The sequence below is a fragment of the Procambarus clarkii genome, chromosome 31, assembly GCF_040958095.1.
Source record: "Procambarus clarkii isolate CNS0578487 chromosome 31, FALCON_Pclarkii_2.0, whole genome shotgun sequence".
NCBI lineage: Eukaryota > Metazoa > Arthropoda > Malacostraca > Decapoda > Cambaridae > Procambarus > Procambarus clarkii.
Window position 1 is genome coordinate 35,090,032 of NC_091180.1, and position 17,797 is coordinate 35,107,828.

General features: G+C 40.9%; 1 protein-coding gene across 1 annotated transcript; it reads right to left on the minus strand.

Annotated features, from left to right (window-relative positions):
* Positions 1-7,510: 7,510 nt before the first annotated feature.
* LOC138370355 (ATP-dependent RNA helicase DDX1-like) lies at positions 7,511-16,770 on the minus strand. The gene is made up of 7 exons (XM_069334705.1): positions 16,571-16,770; positions 16,019-16,273; positions 15,469-15,591; positions 12,899-13,085; positions 12,041-12,181; positions 9,180-9,342; positions 7,511-7,681 (listed from the first exon to the last, which is right to left on the minus strand). Exons 1-7 carry the CDS (start codon positions 16,733-16,735, stop codon positions 7,627-7,629), a joined length of 1,089 nt encoding a protein of 362 aa, XP_069190806.1. The 5' UTR covers positions 16,736-16,770; the 3' UTR covers positions 7,511-7,626.
* Between the last annotated feature and the right edge of the window lie 1,027 nt (positions 16,771-17,797).

Genomic DNA, 17,797 nt, shown 5'->3' on the forward strand with positions numbered 1-17,797 from the left:
TGAGCTAGAAGTATTGCGTTTAGGTGGTGGGAGGCAAAGAATGGAAACAAGTATTTTCGATCCGGTGAGGAACATCAAAATGGTCCCGAAGTTCAACGAGAAGGAAGTTTCGAAGTTCTTCGCGGCCTTCGAGAAAGTCGCTGCCTCTTTGGAGTGGCCAAGGGAGAATTGGGCCATCATGATACAGTCAGTCTTGACTGGGAAGGCCCAAATCGCCTACTCCACGTTGTCCCTTGACGACTCCGGCGATTATGACAAGGTGAAGAAGGTAGTGCTCATGGCGTACCAATTGGTACCTGAGGCTTACAGGCAGAAGTTCAGGAACCTGAAAAAGACCTCAGAGCACACTTTCACCGAATTCGCCACAATCAAGGAGCGACTTTTCCAGGAATGGTGTGCCTCTCAGAAGGTGGAGACCAAAGAAGACCTCGAGCAGCTCGTACTGTTAGAGGACTTCAAAGACTGTCTGTCTGGAGATCTAAAGACGTACTTAGAAGAGCAGCAGGTGGAGACCTTGAGTGCGGCAGCCACCATGGCTGAAGAGTACATCCTAACGCATAGGCCTTCTGCTAAGTACGTCCCGAGGAATTACCCCCGCCGGTTTGACAAACCTCATCAGGAAGAGGAGAGACCCGTCCCACGAAGCGCTGAGAAGACGCCCCCAAGTAGCCCTCGAAGGACTAGTCCTAACAGTCCGAAACACCGGAGTCCGAGGAGGAATATGGTGTGTTGGACTTGTGGGCAGAAAGGGCATGTAGCTGCTATGTGCTGAGGCAGAAGAGGTAACGGCGCTCGTAGGGAGGTGATGTTGATGAGCTGTGTGACACCACCAGCAGGAAGCCAGTCTACGACTACGCAGGAAGGACCCAGTTTGTTTGCCCCTCACACTTCAAGCGGGTATGTAACGAGTGATCACACTGGTAGATCAGTTGTAGTGCTCAGAGATAGTGGAGCAACCCAGTCCCTGATCGTGAGAAACTCGTTACCCGAGGGAATGAGTGTGGATAGGAGACAAAAGGTTGTCCTAGTCGGGTTTCCTAGGACGCAGTATGTTGCCCCCTTAGTGCCGGTACATCTCGACTCGCCTTACTTCAGCGGCACATGTGCGTTGGCAGTAGTCGATACCCTACCTATAGCTGGGATTGATGTGATACTAGCCAACGACTTGGTGACGGATTGGAGCAACAATCATCCCAAGATTGTGGACGAGTCAGCCGGAACAGCAAGGTCCAAGGTAACGGCAGGCAGTGGTAATGTCCAGGTACAGTCAGAGGCGTATGCTGTGAGTACTGATTTAACTGTCGCTGTCATTCTAAATAATCCAACCCCTGTATTCCAGGTTCCCATCTCCCTGAAGGACCGCCGGACCGGTACCAGAAATACCGTCTGTGACCAGCCATCATCGGTGCCACGACACAGGGAAGTGTCAATTCACCCCGGCTCGCGTCAGTATCAATCCTTACTCAAGAGACGTGAGAATATGCCCCTGCTTGACATCGCAGTGGAGGTGGGGAACATTACGTCAGGCAGATCATCGTCTTCCATCTTAAAGTTTCCTTTGTGCCAGAGTTCCCCAGTAGTACAGTTCTGTGGACAAGACATCCTCGCCACTCCAGTTCGTAGTGTACGTGAGTCCGTGTTGAGTTGTATCCACATATTAATTTGGTTTGTGTTTTTCTTTATAGAACCCCAAACCAAATTCTTTTTGGTGGGGAGGTGTTATGGACCCGAGCCCAGCGTCCGAGCATGGAGCAGTGACGACTGCGCCATCTGTGGGTCAGCTCCCGAAACCCCCTCCAAATGGACGACGCCACCTAGTGAGGACGAGATATACTGGCCACAAGGGCTAGTTTCCCGTCCTGATCAGCTCGTAACACAGCCGCTGCTGACCTCTGGTGAGGTGGAGCTTAGACAGCAACGCCATCTATGGAGTGGATACGTCGGGCGTTTGTGTCTAAGCCTGTAAGTAAGGTGCCCTAGTGTGTCCCTGTTACTGATGACGTGTCTGATTACAGAATCGACCTGGGACTGCTGTAATGGAAGTTGGAACAGTCTACCCAAGGCAGCCGTCTTGTCTCCAAGTATTTGCTGCAGCAGCTGTGAGTCGCCCCCCCCCCCCCCCCCGGATGAACACTGTGGTGTTAGCCTGCCTGTGAAGTGGCAGTTGAGGGATTGTCATACCCGGGACTGACTGGTGGAGACGCTTAACCACTGGGGTGTTGTGGAAAGGAGAGTGACCTGTGGGATCACACGAGGCTCCTGACTAGGGCTCGCGACCTTAGTATCAATCGTGGAGTGGCCTAACCAGCGGGGCTGATTGGAACCTGCCAGCTACAGGCTGGATTTGTGGTTGAAGGCCTCCACGACGGTGCCCCCAGTGGAACTGTGATTTGGCTGGCTTGTGGCCAGGGTAGACTCAAGAGAATCGAAGGATTCATCGTAAGGCCACAAGAGGACTACGAGCTTAGCCTTGTTGAGTACCGTGAACGTCCAGAGTCTTCAGAGGAGGACTACGTTGTATATAATAGTGTTTAACCCCCCGCCCTGTGTAACCTTTTATATATTATTTATGGTGACGGTAATAATTATATTATTAAGTTTTTGCCTTTATTTCTCTTCCCCTTTAATTTACTTGTGTTACGGATCACATCCCTTGAAAGCCACTACTAGATTGGGGCCGGATACCATACCTCTAACAACATCAGAGAAAGAACCCGGTTGCGACCCGAGAGGGCCGTAACAAATGTACTCTCTAACCTCAGTTCTGGTCCCTATTAACTCTCACACTGGATATGTTCTCTCTTACCTCAGTGTTGTACCATGTAAACTTTCACCCCATTTATGTATTTTGTGAACGCTCACCCCAGTAGTGTACCATATGAACCATCATCCTAGGAATCCACCATGTAAACTCTCACTCAAATAGTGTACCGTGTGAACCTTCACCCTTATAATACACATATGAACTTTAATCATCATAGTGTTCCATTTAAACTCTCACCCCCTAGAATTGTTCCATTTGTTCCATGTGAACTCTCAACCTAGTATTGTACCAAGTAAACTCCCACTACACTTGTGGTATGTTCAAAGTGAACTTATTTCCCATACATAATACTATATGAATGCTCACGCCAGAAGTGTGTCATGTAAACTCTCACCCTAGTCGTGCTCCAAGTAAACTTTCACCATATTAGTGTACTAAGTAAAATCTAACCCAAGTATTGCATCATGGAAAATGTCTCCCCACCAGTCTTCTATTGAACCTTTCAACAGCAGTGTTGCATACAAACACTCACCTCAATAGTATACAATGTAAACTCTAATAACAGTAATATACCATGTAAACTCTCAGTTTTATAGTACACCATGTAAACTCTAACCAAATAGTGAACCATGTGAACTTTCACCCTAGTACTGTAAAATGGGGACTTCCACTGCAGTAGTGAGCCATGGGAGCTCTCACCCTAGTAGTGTGGCATGTGAACCATCACGTAATTAGTGCACCACATGAAATTTCATCACTGAAGTTTACCATGTAAACTTTTACGCTATTAGTGTACCAATGAAACACTCACCGTAATAGTGCAACAAATGAACTATTGCCTCACTAGTGGGCCATGAAAAGTTTCACCCCAGTCTTGACCATGTGAATTATCTCCCCCTATAGAGCACAATGTAAACTCTCCCATCAGTAGTGTACCAAGCAAACCCTCGCCTCAGTCGGCTGCCATATAAACTTTTAACCCATTGTTGCATCAAATGAACTCTCACCCCATCAGTATACCACGTGAACTATTACCCAAGTAGAGCATCATGTAAACTCTCAACCAGTAGTGCATCATGTAAACTCTCGCCCAAGTTATGCATCATGTAAACTCTCGTCCCAGTAATGCATCATGTAAACTCTCGCCCAAGTTATGCATCATGTAAACTCTCGCCCCAGTAGTGCATCGTATAAACTCCGGCTCATCACCTTAGTATTAAATCATGTGAACTTTTCTCCCATTGTGAATTATGTTAACTATCACCCCAATAGTGTACGATGTGGCCTCTTACTTATATAGTTTACCATGTAAACTCTCACCTCAGTTGTATATCATATAAAATTTCACATTAGTTGAATATAACGTAAAATCTTAACCCTGTATTTTATCTTGTATATTCTCATCCCAGAAGTGTTCCTTGTATACGCTCATCCCAAAAGTGTGCATTGTAAACTGTCACACCAGAATTGCACCATTTTAACTGTCACTTAAGTAGTTAGTGTATCTTATGAACCATCATCTAAGTAGTGTACCAAGGGGTAGCGTCATCCCATTATTGTTCCATGTTAACCATCACCTTAGTAGTTCACCATGTAAACTTGTACCCCAGTGGTGCACCGTGTGAACTCTCATCACAGTAGTGTACGATACGAACTCTACCCAAGGGATATGTGAAACTTCTCTTCAGTAGTTCACCTCAGAAGTGTACCATGTTAACACTCACACATTAGTGCACCGTGTTAACTTTCACTCCATTACTATACCACGTGAACTCTCGCCCCAGTAGGGTACATTGTTATCTGTCACATCCGCAGTGGACAATGTGAACACTAACCCCTAGTACAATTCCATGCGAACTTTCAACTTAGCAGTTTATCATGTGATCTGTCACCCCAGTAGATTATCATGTGATCTGTCACCCCAGTAGGTTATCATGTGATCTGTCACCCCAGTAGTTTATCATGTGATCTGTCACCCCAGTAGTTTATCATGTGGTCTGTCACCCCAGTAGTTTATCATGTGGTCTGTCACCCCAGTAGTTTATCATGTGATCTGTCACCCCAGTAGTTTATCATGTGATCTGTCACCCCAGTAGTTTATCATGTGATCAGTCACCCCAGTAGTTTATCATGTGGTCTGTCACCCCAGTAGTTTATCATGTGGTTTGTCACCCCAGTAGTTTATCATGTGATCTGTCACCCCAGTAGTTTATCATGTGATCTGTCACCCCAATAGTTTATCATGTGGTCTTTCACCCCAGTAGTTTATCATGTGATCTGTCACCCCAGTAGTTTATCATGTGATCTGTCACCCCAGTAGTTTATCATGTGATCTGTCACCCCAGTAGTTTATCATGTGATCTGTCACCCCAGTAGTTTATCATGTGGTCTGTCACCCCAGTAGTTTATCATGTGATCTGTCACCCCAGTAGTTTATCATGTGGTCTGTCACCCCAGTAGTTTATCATGTGGTCTGTCACCCCAGTAGTTTATCATGTGATCTGTCACCCCAGTAGTTTATCATGTGGTCTTTCACCCCAGTATTCATCATGTGATCTTTCACCCCAGAAGTTTAACATGTGATCTTTCACCCTAAAAGTTTATCATGTGATCTTTCACCCCAGAAGTTTATCATGTGATCTTTCACCCCAGTAGTTTATCGTTGTGAACTCTCGCATACATACTGTACCTTAAGAATTCACCCCTAAAACTGTAACATGTGAACTTATTGAAGCAGTGTACCATAAGCTCTGAGCTAAGCAGTGTACCATAAGCTCTGAGCTAAGCAGTGTACCATGTAAGCTCTGAGCTCAGCAGTGTACCATGTAAGCTCTGAGCTCAGTAGTGCACCATGTAAGCTCTGAATTCAGCAGTGTACTATGTAAGCTGTGAGCTCAGCAGTGTACTATGTAAGCTGTGAGCTCAGCAGTGTACCATGTAAGCTCTGAGCTCAGCAGTGTACCATGTAAGCTCTGAGCTTACTCAGCAGTGTACCATTCCATCTCTCACTCGAGAACTATACCATGTGATTTTTCAACGCAATAGTGAACGAAGTAAACAGTCATTTTAGTAGGGTATGTGTTAACTCTCTCCAACACTGTACCACGTTAACTCTCACCACTACTGTACCATGTAAATTCTCCCCAGTACTGGACCATGATAACTGCCACTATTACTGTACCATGTTGACTCTCCCCAGTTATGTACCACGTTAACTCTCATCATTATTGTACCACGTTAACTCTCTCTAGTACTGTACCATGTTAACTTTCACTCAGAACTTCACCACATTAACTCTCCCCAGTACTGTACCATGATAACTCTCCACAGTACTGTACCATGATAACTCTCCTCAGTACTGTACCACGTTAACTCTTCACAGTACTGTACCACGATAACTCTCCCCAGTACTGTACCACGTAACTCTTCACAGTGCTGTACCACGATAACTCTCCACAGTACTGTACCACGTTAAATCTCCACAGTACTGTACCACGTTAACTCTCCACAGTACTGTACCACGATAACTCTCCCCAGTACTGTACCACGATAACTCTCCACAGTACTGTACCACGTTAACTCTTACCGGTAGTGTACAAAGGTAACTCTTCCCAGTTCTGTACTATGTTAAATTTTGCCGTTACTGTACCACGTTAACTCTCACCAGTAATACACCACGTTAACTCTCACCAGTAATACACCACGTTAATTCTCACTATTACTGTACCACGTTAACTCTCACCAATGCTGTACTATGTTAACTCTCACAAGTACTGTACAATGTTAATTCTCCATAGCTCTGTTCCACGTTAACTCTCACCAGTAATACACCACGTTAACTCTCCCCAGTACTTTACCATGTTAACTGCCACTATTACTGTACCATGTTAACTTTCCCCAGAACTGTACAACGTTAACTCTTACTTGAACTATACCATGGTAACTCTCCCTTATTACTGTACCACGTTAACTCTCCCCAGTAATGAACCACGTTAACCTCTCCCCAGTAATGAACCACGTTAACTCTCACCAGTACAGTACAAATTTGAATCTTATCAGTAGTGTACCATGGCAATTCTTCCTGATACTGTACCACATTAACTCTCGCCAATACTGCACCACATTAACTCTTACCAGTACTGTACCATGTTAACTCTCACCAGTAATGTACCATGTTAACTCCCACCAGTACAGTACAACGTTAACTCTCACCAGTACTGTTCCACACAGTAACTCTCACCAGTACTTTCCCATGTTAACTATAATAAATATTGTATCACGTTATCTCTCCCCATTACTGTACCACGTTAACTCTCACCAATACTACACCACGTTAACTTTTACCAGTACTGTTCAATGATAACTCTCCCCACTAATGTACCATGTTAACTCACCTCAGTACTGTACCACGTTAACTCTCCCTAGTACTGTACCACGTTAACTCTCACCAATAATACACCACGTTAACTTTTACCAGTACTGTTCAATGATAACTCTCCCCACTAATGTACCATGTTAACTCACCTCTGTACTGTACCACGTTAACTCTCCCTAGTACTGTACCATGTTAACTCTCACAGTACCATGTTAACTCCCACCCAGACGTGCAGTATGTGAACCATCTCCACAATAGTGCACAGTAAAATTTCTCACCCTAGTAATGCACAATGCGAACCCTTATTCTTGATGCGCAAAATGTGTACCCTCATTCTAGAAAGGGACCATGACATGAAGGAGGAGTTTTCAACCTACCTTGTGTTAGGTGTGCAGGGGTCAATAGGCTGAACATAATGTCAGGAGCAAAGGGGGGGCGTTTGCCTCTTCAAACACAATTGTGACCATCTTCATCTCTTCGAACTATCCTAAATGCTCTCTTCACCTGTCTGACCAAATTGGGTGTCCAGACCACCTTTGAATCTGAAATTGTAAAATTAATAGTGATTTCAGAATATTCAGTCCATTTATACTAACAAAATTATATACAGTATACTGTAATTGAAATTTTACAGAATGATAAAGGCAATTTAGTAACTTTGTTAAAATGCACATGGGGGAAATACATGAAAATAGGTTAATATGGTTTGTAAGGTTGATGGGAACTGTTTATTACTTTTATGATTTAAAAGATGTATAGCCCTGATACTCCATCCTGGGTGCATTCCACCAGGTAATGACCACAGCAAAAGTTTTCCACGAGGCTCTATTGTCACACAAACTTTTCACATTTTCAAACTTGATTCATCTTTCTTCCCCCCCCTCGTTCCAGGGGTTTTCTTTAAAAGGTCTTCATGCAAATGCCTTGGTTTCTCACAAATGATGGCCTCTGAAATGCTATCACCTGCTAACTCTTTGTTGTGTATCCAAATTAATAAAAACTTTTCAACATCCTCAAGTGTTTGTGTTCTTTGTTTCGGGATTGTTGATATGCCTTTTGCCACTTTAACGCTCATAATGTCCTTTTTCTTAGCAAGTACAGTGCATATTGTTGACATAGATTTGTTGTACTGCCTAGCTAGTTCAACAACCTGTGCACCGTTTTGACGTTTATGAATGCTCTCTTGTTTTTCCTCTATGGTCACTCTCACATGTGTTTTCTTGGCTTGAACCTTACCACTGGCTTTCTTGGGACTCATGGCAAGATATATAATAACAAATTTTATGTTCAAATAGCCAAAAATCCCAAAACAAATGTAATGCTTTATAAAGAATTCAGGCGCGATAGTTACTAGGCAGGAGACACTGGTAAACTGAGGTGCGATCACCATGCCACCACGCGCTAGGTCAGCCCATACGCATATCAACAAACTCATTTCCCGAGGCAAAGTTTGTAACCCGATTCAAATTTTTCGAAGAAATTAGGCTCGTAACCCGAAAAGTTCATAAATATTCATTCGTAAGCCGAGGTGACACTATATATAACTAAAAAATTAAAATTTTGTAGATACACTGTGCTGTATTGATGGATACATTCCACAACAAGTGTTTAATTGTGAGGAGACATAGCTATTCTGGAAAAAATTGCCGAAGAGGACATACATTACCCAAGAGGAGACGTCACTGCCCGGACACAAGCTAACTTGGGCTAACTTGTGTCAGGATAGGCTAACTCTTGTGCTGTGTGGCGATTTGAAAATTAAACCCTTGCTCGTGTATCATTCCGAAAATCCAAGATTTTAAAAAATATATAACGTGCAGAAAAACTGTGATGTGGAGTGGTTTGCCCTGCCATCAAAAAATATCTGCAAGAGAAAAGTTTGACACTCAAGGTCCTGCTTCTCGACAATGCTCCTGCTCATCCTCCAGACTTGGAGGATGCATTGTTGGGGCCACTTTTTTTTTTTTAGGGATATTCCTACATGAGCCCTGAGTTTCTGGCTAATGTACCAATGACATGAAGGAGGAGTTTTCAACCTACCTTGTGTTAGGTGTGCAGAGGTCAATGGTTGAACATAATGTCAGGAGCAAAGGGGGGCGTTTGCCTCTTCGAACACAATTGCGACCATCTTCATCTCTTCGATCTATCCTAAATGCTCTCTTCACCTGTCTGACCAAATTGGGTGTCCAGACCACCTTTGAATCTGAAATTGTAAAATTAATAGCAATTTCAGAATATTCAGTCCATTTATACTAACAAAATTATACATACAGTACTGTAATTATAATTTTACAGAATGATAAAGGCAATTTAGCAACTTTGTTAAAATGCACATGGGGGAAATACATGAAAATAGGTTAATATTGTTTGTAAGGTTGATGGGAAATGTTTATTACCTTTATGATTTAAAAGATGTATAGTAGCCCTAATACTCCATCCTGGGTGCATTCCACCAGGTAATGACCACAGCAAAAGTTTTCCACGAGGCTCTATTGTGTCACACAAACTTTTCACATTTTCAAACTTGATTCATCTTTCCCCCCCCCCCTCGTTCCAGGGGTTTTCTTTAAAAGGTCTTCATGCAAATGCCTTGGTTTCTCACAAATGATGGCCTCTGAAATGCTATCACCTGCTAACTCCTTGTTGTGTATCCAAATTAATAAAAACTTTTCAACATCCTCAAGTGTTTGTGTTCTTTGTTTCGGGATTGTTGATATGCCTTTTGCCACTTTAACGCTCATAATATCCTTTTTCTTAGCAAGTATAGTGCATATTGTTGACATAGATTTGTTGTACTGCCTAGCTAGTTCAACAACCTGTGCACCATTTTGATGTTTATGAATGCTCTCTTGTCTTTCCTCTATGGTCATTCTCACATGTGTTTTCTTGGCTTGAACCTTACCACTGGCTTTCTTGGGACTCATGGCAAGATATATCATAACAAATTTTATGTTCAAATAGCCAAAAATCCCAAAACAAATGTAATGCTTTACAAAGAATTCAGGCGCGATACTTACTAGGCAGGAGACACTGGTAAACTGAGGCGCGATCACCATGCCACCACGCGCTAGGTCAGCCCATACGTATATCAACAAACTCCTTTCCCGAGGCAAAGTTTGTAACCCGATTCAAATTTTTCGAAGAAATTAGGCTCGTAACCCGAAAAGTTCATAAATATTCATTCGTAAGCCGAGGTGTCACTATATATAACTAAAAAATTAAACTCAGGATTACTTTCAACCCCCACCCCTTTTGCTCTACTCTATCGCCACCTACCTTCACCTCCCTCTATGATGTACTCTTCCATTGACACCTACCTTTGCCCCCCCTCCTCCCCTCTACTCCTCCATCATCACCTACCTTCACACCCCCTCCCTTCTCCTCCTCCATCGTCACCTTCCTTTCACCCTCCTCTATGATGTACTCTTCCATAGACACCTACGTTCGCTGAATATAATGCTCCCCTCTACTCCTCCATCGTCACCTACTTTCACCCCCCCCCCCTCCGCTCTACTCCTCCAGGGTCGCAGACAATTTCACGAGCGTGAGAACTACGAGTTCTCTAACCACTCTCAATCCTACTCTCTCACCAGTGAGGGGGAGGGAAGGAGGGAGGAAATGAAGGAAGAAAGGTGGGGGAGAGAGAATAGGCAGGGGGGAGGAGGGCCTAGATACATTTCTTCCATATAGATAGGTAGACTGAGGGAGAGCTGCTTGCCAAGAGCCCTATCAGACAGGCTTCCTATTGCTCAACCCTCCCTAATATGCCACATCCTGGTCAGGACAACTTGCTCGATTGTTATTCTTGGTGTGACTCAAGAACTGACCTCAAGGCGGGGCATGGGCATGGATTATCTCCCTGGGGCACGCACCTCCCTGCCCCAGCTCTCTCTCTATACTAGATGTACAATAGTACATTCTGCGTACATTCATTCTGAGCAATAATTCAGTAGTAGTTTGCAGTACATAAACAATAAAATAATACTAACAGCCCAATGCATCATTGCCCTTGAAAAACTATGGTAAATGCATTCAAAATATGAATAAGATGTATTATGTTCAATGCGTGCTGTTACAACTTCATGTAAAATATGCAGGGCTAAGCTGAATTTGGATCACTGGTTACTAGATTACCACGCCCGGAACGGGAGCCGATCGGCTGAGCGGACAGCACGCTGGACTTGTGATCCCGTGGTCCCGGGTTCAATCCCGGGCGCCGGCGAGAAACAATGGGCAGTGTTTCTTTCACCCTATGCCCCTGTTACCTAGCAGTAAAATAGGTACCTGGGTGTTAGTCAGATATCACGGGCTGCTTCCTGGGGGTGGAGGCCTGGTCGAGGACCGGGCCGCGTGGACACTAAAAAGCCCCGAAATCATCTCCAAGATAACCTACCAGAACTGATTAGTGGATCATATTAGTGTATGTAGATATACTGTACATAGAATGTGTATGTAATGCGATAATAGCAAAAACCAGCACATTTTATTGTTCATAGAATATAATACTGTGTGTGTATATTAGTGATACAAATGTGTATTTATATTTTGCATGTTTTATAGAAATTTCTTAAGTTAAACACTGTTGCATAATATAGCTGCAAAATACCAGTGAATAAAATCAGTAACACTAAAATAATGTAAATGTATTTTTGGCAACTCATGTCACCCAGGGAACCTTTATGCCTGGTAATCTCATCCACCAATGTCTCCAAATTGTGCCCGAGATATTTCTTCTTTCGACCACAGCCAAAGTAAACTAAATGTTAATTATTATTTTTCAGTGATTATTTTAACATTAAAGAACTTTTTTTTCACACCATGGAGTTGTTACTAGTATAAGTAACAGGCACACAGTGTAGGGGTTTAATCTATTTAAAGATTTACAAATTCAAGACACCTACCAATTTGATTAAAATAGCGCTCTAAATTGTCACAATCCAACTTAGTGCGGCAGAATATTAGTGCTTGATCCATTTTGTGTGTGTCAATAGCCTTAATGCAGTACTCTCCTTTCAGCAGCTTCACCGCCTCACTTAATGTCTCTGAAAGGAGAAAAAACAAAACAGCAATGAATGTAAAGAAATGCCTCTTTCCGGTAGATGTCCAGTGGCCCTCCTGAAGCTATCTCACCGAAATTGCTCCGTGCAAGTGGATCACACCAGTCACGGAATTTGTTTGGACATGATTCGATATTCAATAATGCTATATTCAGTAATGCTATACAGTATTCATAATCCTATATATTCATGATCATAATGTTAAATTCAAGCTATTATTTACTACTGGAAAATATTATCAAGTATTGCATTATTGGGAGAGTGAGTACTACATAATACTGTAATCTCAATGCTAGAAGGGTATGAGATTAGCGCTGCAATTGAGTGGTGGACCGGAGCACTAAAGTAGCAATCACCAATAGAACAACAGCAACAGAACTGAGTAGGGAAGTTAGTTGAAGGCAGGGGCCAGGCCAACTGGTCGTGCCGATCGGTACTAATGCTTAAGTACAAGCCAGCTTAAGTGAACCTCAAAAAATATTCATAGCTCATAATGTGAAGCAGCATATTACAAACCATTAAAATTGGCAAATGGTATCTAAATACATATCTGAACAAGCTAAATAAAAATTCCGGACACCAAACTGAAAAGCATAACAAATTAAAACATTAGAAGCACTTACACTTACAGTACTTTAAAAAACTAAGACACATTCTCAAATATTAACTGTAAAGCTTAGCCTTGCACTTTTATTTGCTTACCAGGTGTATTGTTCCCAGGTCGTACGCCATCCTTAACATGCACGCCATCAGTTTGCAGATAGCGACGAAGATTGCTCCAGCTACTATCCGTTCTGGGATCAATGGTTACGACAACATGGTGGAGAGTCTCGGGCACAGCATCTTCCCCTTTAAGATCTACCCAGGTCGGGAAGTGCATCAAACGTTCCTATGTAAAGTTTTTCTATAGTAAAATTCACTGGTCGGAGCAAAATTATTTTAAGGTATTGAAATATCTGTACTCTATTTGGAATTCAGAGGCTCTAATATCAAGAAAATATTCTTGGTAAAATTATTATTTTTTTCTTCTTTATACAAATTTTTGTACATCTCTTATTTATAGACACTAAATTAAAAACCAAAATTAAAAAAAATATTATACGATAAAAGTTTTGGCTTCAACATGTACACCCTTATTTAACAGACTAGTAGCTACCAATTCTTTCAAATAATCTACTATAAGAACTGACATAACAATGATTAGCAATACAGTACATTATATTTATACTGTACCATTTACAGACAATTCTATTTTATCAGTTAATAATAACATTTAAATACAAAATATAGCAAGTACTGTACTTCTGTTCATTTTTTAAGTGTAATCTGCTTTAAATACGTTTTCCATCTCCTTAATACAATCAAGCAGAATTTCAACATTTTTCTACATATTTCTGGAATAAATAATTTAAATTGACTTAAATAGTGCATTGCAAGTGCATCGTTAGGTGCAATGCACTTGCACCATCCACACACAGGATTCTTAAGTTCAGTGTCTAGTATCAGACAAGCTTGCTCCACTACCACTATGTTCCACTTTCACGAGGTTGGAAGGCATCAACACCAAGAAAACATGGAGGCGTATACGAAGAGATAAAACTTGTTACACATATTACACAATAAATTAACCATACTTTTCACAAAACACAAACACAGAACATGAATGACCACACACACCAGTAAATCAATAGCAGCAATGATCCACAGTAGTGCTTAAGTAGGTATACAGAGCTCCTTGTGAGATGCCAATTACTGCAGAAAAACAACAACACAAACTTCCTCTTCACAGGAAGATGGGATGATATGCAACTCGTCCTCTTAAAAATAACGTCACTTTTCGCTCGTATACGCGCTATGGCCAAAAGTGGACGTAATTTGAAATGAAATTAACTCACAAAAGTGACGTACTGTCCTGTTTTCTGTTTGAGTCGTCCGGCTTACTCGGTAAGGTTAGAAGAGGAGACTTTCAATTAACGTTTTTCATAACGTTTTGAAACTTTATGAGAATTTCCTGCCCACCTAACCTACCAGAGGACCCTTAACTTACTGTTGTTGAAAAAAAAAAATCCCAAATTTTCATTTTTTTTTTCATTTTTATATAACTGTACGTCCACTTTCGGCCATACAGGCAAACGGCCAAAAGCGACATTTTTAAGAGGACAGGTTGTGAAATGAGGGAAGAGAGGGAAGGAAGTAGCTGCACTGATGCCTTAAAGTCCTCAAGTGAAATCTGCATGGAAAATTGGTAATGATGCTGCTCCTCTGTGAAAGGTTCTCAAAATTAAGTTTCTATAGCTCTTAATGACAGTTTTAAAGCAGGTGGATGAAATGTAACATGCCAGAGTTTTGTCATCATCATCCTACAGGCTCACCATAGCCCGTGCTGCTTGGGACTTTTTGTTCCAAGTAGCGAATCTTGAACATCAACATCATCATCCATACTTGGGTGAAACATATGGAGTTGTAGCAGTGTGCGAGGGGTGAGATATTGTGCAGCTGAAAGCTTTACTGTGGATAGTAGAAGACTTGAAAATGAGTAAACTGAAGCAAACTGTAGTAGAAAGGATGACGAGTGTGTGATGTAGGAAGTACAGTACTAGAATCTGTCGTTTAAATATTTGATGCGTGTAATTGGAAAAAAGTTTCATGCAAATAAGATTGAGCAAAGACAGAACTGAGGGAAGGAAATTGACTGGTGGAATGTAAACCGTGCCTATAGTAAAAGCAACATACTAAATATTGTACTATATTTACTATGATATTATCTTTTCTTCTATTTCTTTCAGGTAACACATTTTCAGCAGCCTTCCAACATGAATAGTAAAGCTTTAAACTACTGAATCTCTCACCTTCACCACTTCTGCAATTACATTCATAAAGTCTGATACACAAATTCCTAACATGCACTTATGATTCAATCTACAGTATTTCCACATTGAAAAAGAGAGCATTAAGTAACTTTGAAGTATTAAAGACACAATGTCATATTATATATATATAAAATATGTATACCTAACCATTAATAAAATGTCACCCTTGTACAAAATATTCTTTATGGAAACTAATTGATACATTAGACAACATTCTTTCCACTCCATATATGCTTGGAACACACTAGTCATGCTATTCACTGTTAATTTTCACTTGATTATTATATAGTATACCATAATCTAAGATAATTCATAATCCTTAGTCTTAAGACATTGCACCGTTGAGAAGGCACAATTTTCCTTAGCAAACAAGTGTTACCAAATAAGGGTTCAGAAACTTACTGCCATGCGCTTCACTTCAAAGGAATGTAGGGTGGCAGAACAGACCACCATCTGGAGTCTCTTGCCTTCAGATGTGATTTTGGGTATGGAGTTGTAGATGTTATTGATGAGACGCTCATGCCCCTGCAATACCAGTACACTTGTATACAAGATAAAGTAATTACATGAAACAAAATATGGCAAGAAATTTAATGCAATAAATGAAAGTCAACAAAATACAGTAATGCATCAAATTACCTTATAAATAAATCAGCTGTATATTTAAAGTCATTTAAAAAATATGACCAACCTTTCCAGGATGAAATCTATAAAAGTTGCCCAACTCTCAAGTGCCCATTTACTGATAGCCAAAGACGCACATTAAGGAAATGTGTAAATGTTCCACGAGTAGTTGACTTAATACAAGAAATCAGGTAGTCAAGAGTTCTTAGTTTTTTCTCTAATTCATAAGGCAAGCTGATGATACAGTACTTGAATTTATATCAGGTATTCCTACATATTTACTACCAAAATATAAAAAGTACTTTTCCTTGGATAAAATCAAACTTACCTGTTTAAGAAGTCCATCAGCCTCATCCAACACAAAGAATTTGCAAGACTGGAGAGAGAGTTGTCCTGTATTAATAAGATCTTCCAAGCGTCCTGGAGTACCACAAACAATATCCACACCTGCATTGAGTGCTGCTATTTGCTCCTTCACGGGTATACCACCAACAACAAGAAGGTCACGAACCACTGGATTATCTAGATGCTTACGAAACATTTGAACCTGTTTTAGGGTCTGTTCTGCGAGTTCTCTTGAAGGCTGTTAAATGATAAAAACTTTTGTTTGCATTAAAAAAAAATGGTCTGCTTTTGGAACTTGCCACTTGTATCTAAACTGTTTAACAATTCACATAGCACAACATACTACTTTTAGTTTGAATTTTCATATTGTATGTATCCAGGATTTAATGAACAGGTTAGTTTAAAAGCAACAGTGATGTAAAAATGAATCTGTACCGAACTGTATAGGTTATATTGTTAGACATCCATCCAGCAATCAATATAAACCAGATACTGGACAAGTAAATACAGACCAGTCACGTGTTACCATTCTTACCTCAATAATGACAGCATGTGGAGCATTGTTCTGAAGCTTTTGTGGCTTGTCTCCACCTCCCTTCACACCTGAGCTCACAGTACAGTCCTTGCTGGCCTGAGACACTGCTACGTATCCCGCTTTAGGTGGGTGCTTGAACTCTGTTGCACCAAAATTGAAAGACATCTCTGCATTCTGGAAATCACGTAAATTGCTATCATCTGTAACTTTCAAATATCATTAAATTCACTGAAGTTATTCTTGCACTTTATTGAAATTAGAGAGATTTGAGTAAAGAACCAACAGTTAAAAACTGATAGAAAATTCAATAAGAAATTTACTTATTTGTATTAATTTTCTTAATGACCTAGATCATAAATATGATCCAAATTTTGGAGGTGTCACTGTATATATATATATGACCACTATACACTTTTGAAATACACTAAGTCCAAATACTGTAACCCCCCCCCCCCAAAAAAAAAGAAAAAACTGGGCAAATTTCAGTCTGCCTTAGACCATATCTATAATTAATTAATAACATCATCCAATTATCCTCTGCTTAAAATACATAACTAACATGAATAATGCATGTACTATACTACCAAGCTTCAAAACTACAGCTGGATGGAAGACAGCATTCTTGAATTCACTTCGTAATGTGAAAGCTTTACCTAAATCGGTGCCATTTTTGCTGTAATGCATCTCCATGGCATCCAGGTTGAGATAGCAACCAATGACATCCCTGAGGCCAAAAGATTCACCATAATTGTCAAACTGCTTGCAATTAGACTTTTTCCAGTGCCTCCAAATCCAAATCCCGATTTACATGTTCCAAGATCTAATGCTGCCTGAAAATATAAGTTGTTTTGGTTGTGAACATAAAAAATATTATTGCATAAAGGCAATTGATAAAATATAACATCTCCCAATGCAGGTGAAAATACAGTACAAACTACAGCAAGCCTTTGCTTCTTTAAGTTTTGAAACCATTAAATTCACCTAACATGAGGTAGGTACTTTTTTTTTTTTTTTACTACAAATACGCAAGTAATGGTTTACTAAGCACAAATTAGTGTTTTAATTTGTTTTACCAACTTTCTGCATTAAATTCTCGCATAATTATCTTTTCCAAATGGTCTTCAATGCCTGTTCCTTCCACCCCCCCCCAAAAAAAAAATAAAAAAATATTTACTCACTTTCATTACCGTTTTGGAAACAATGGCCGTTTCCAGGATGGAGGTGTCA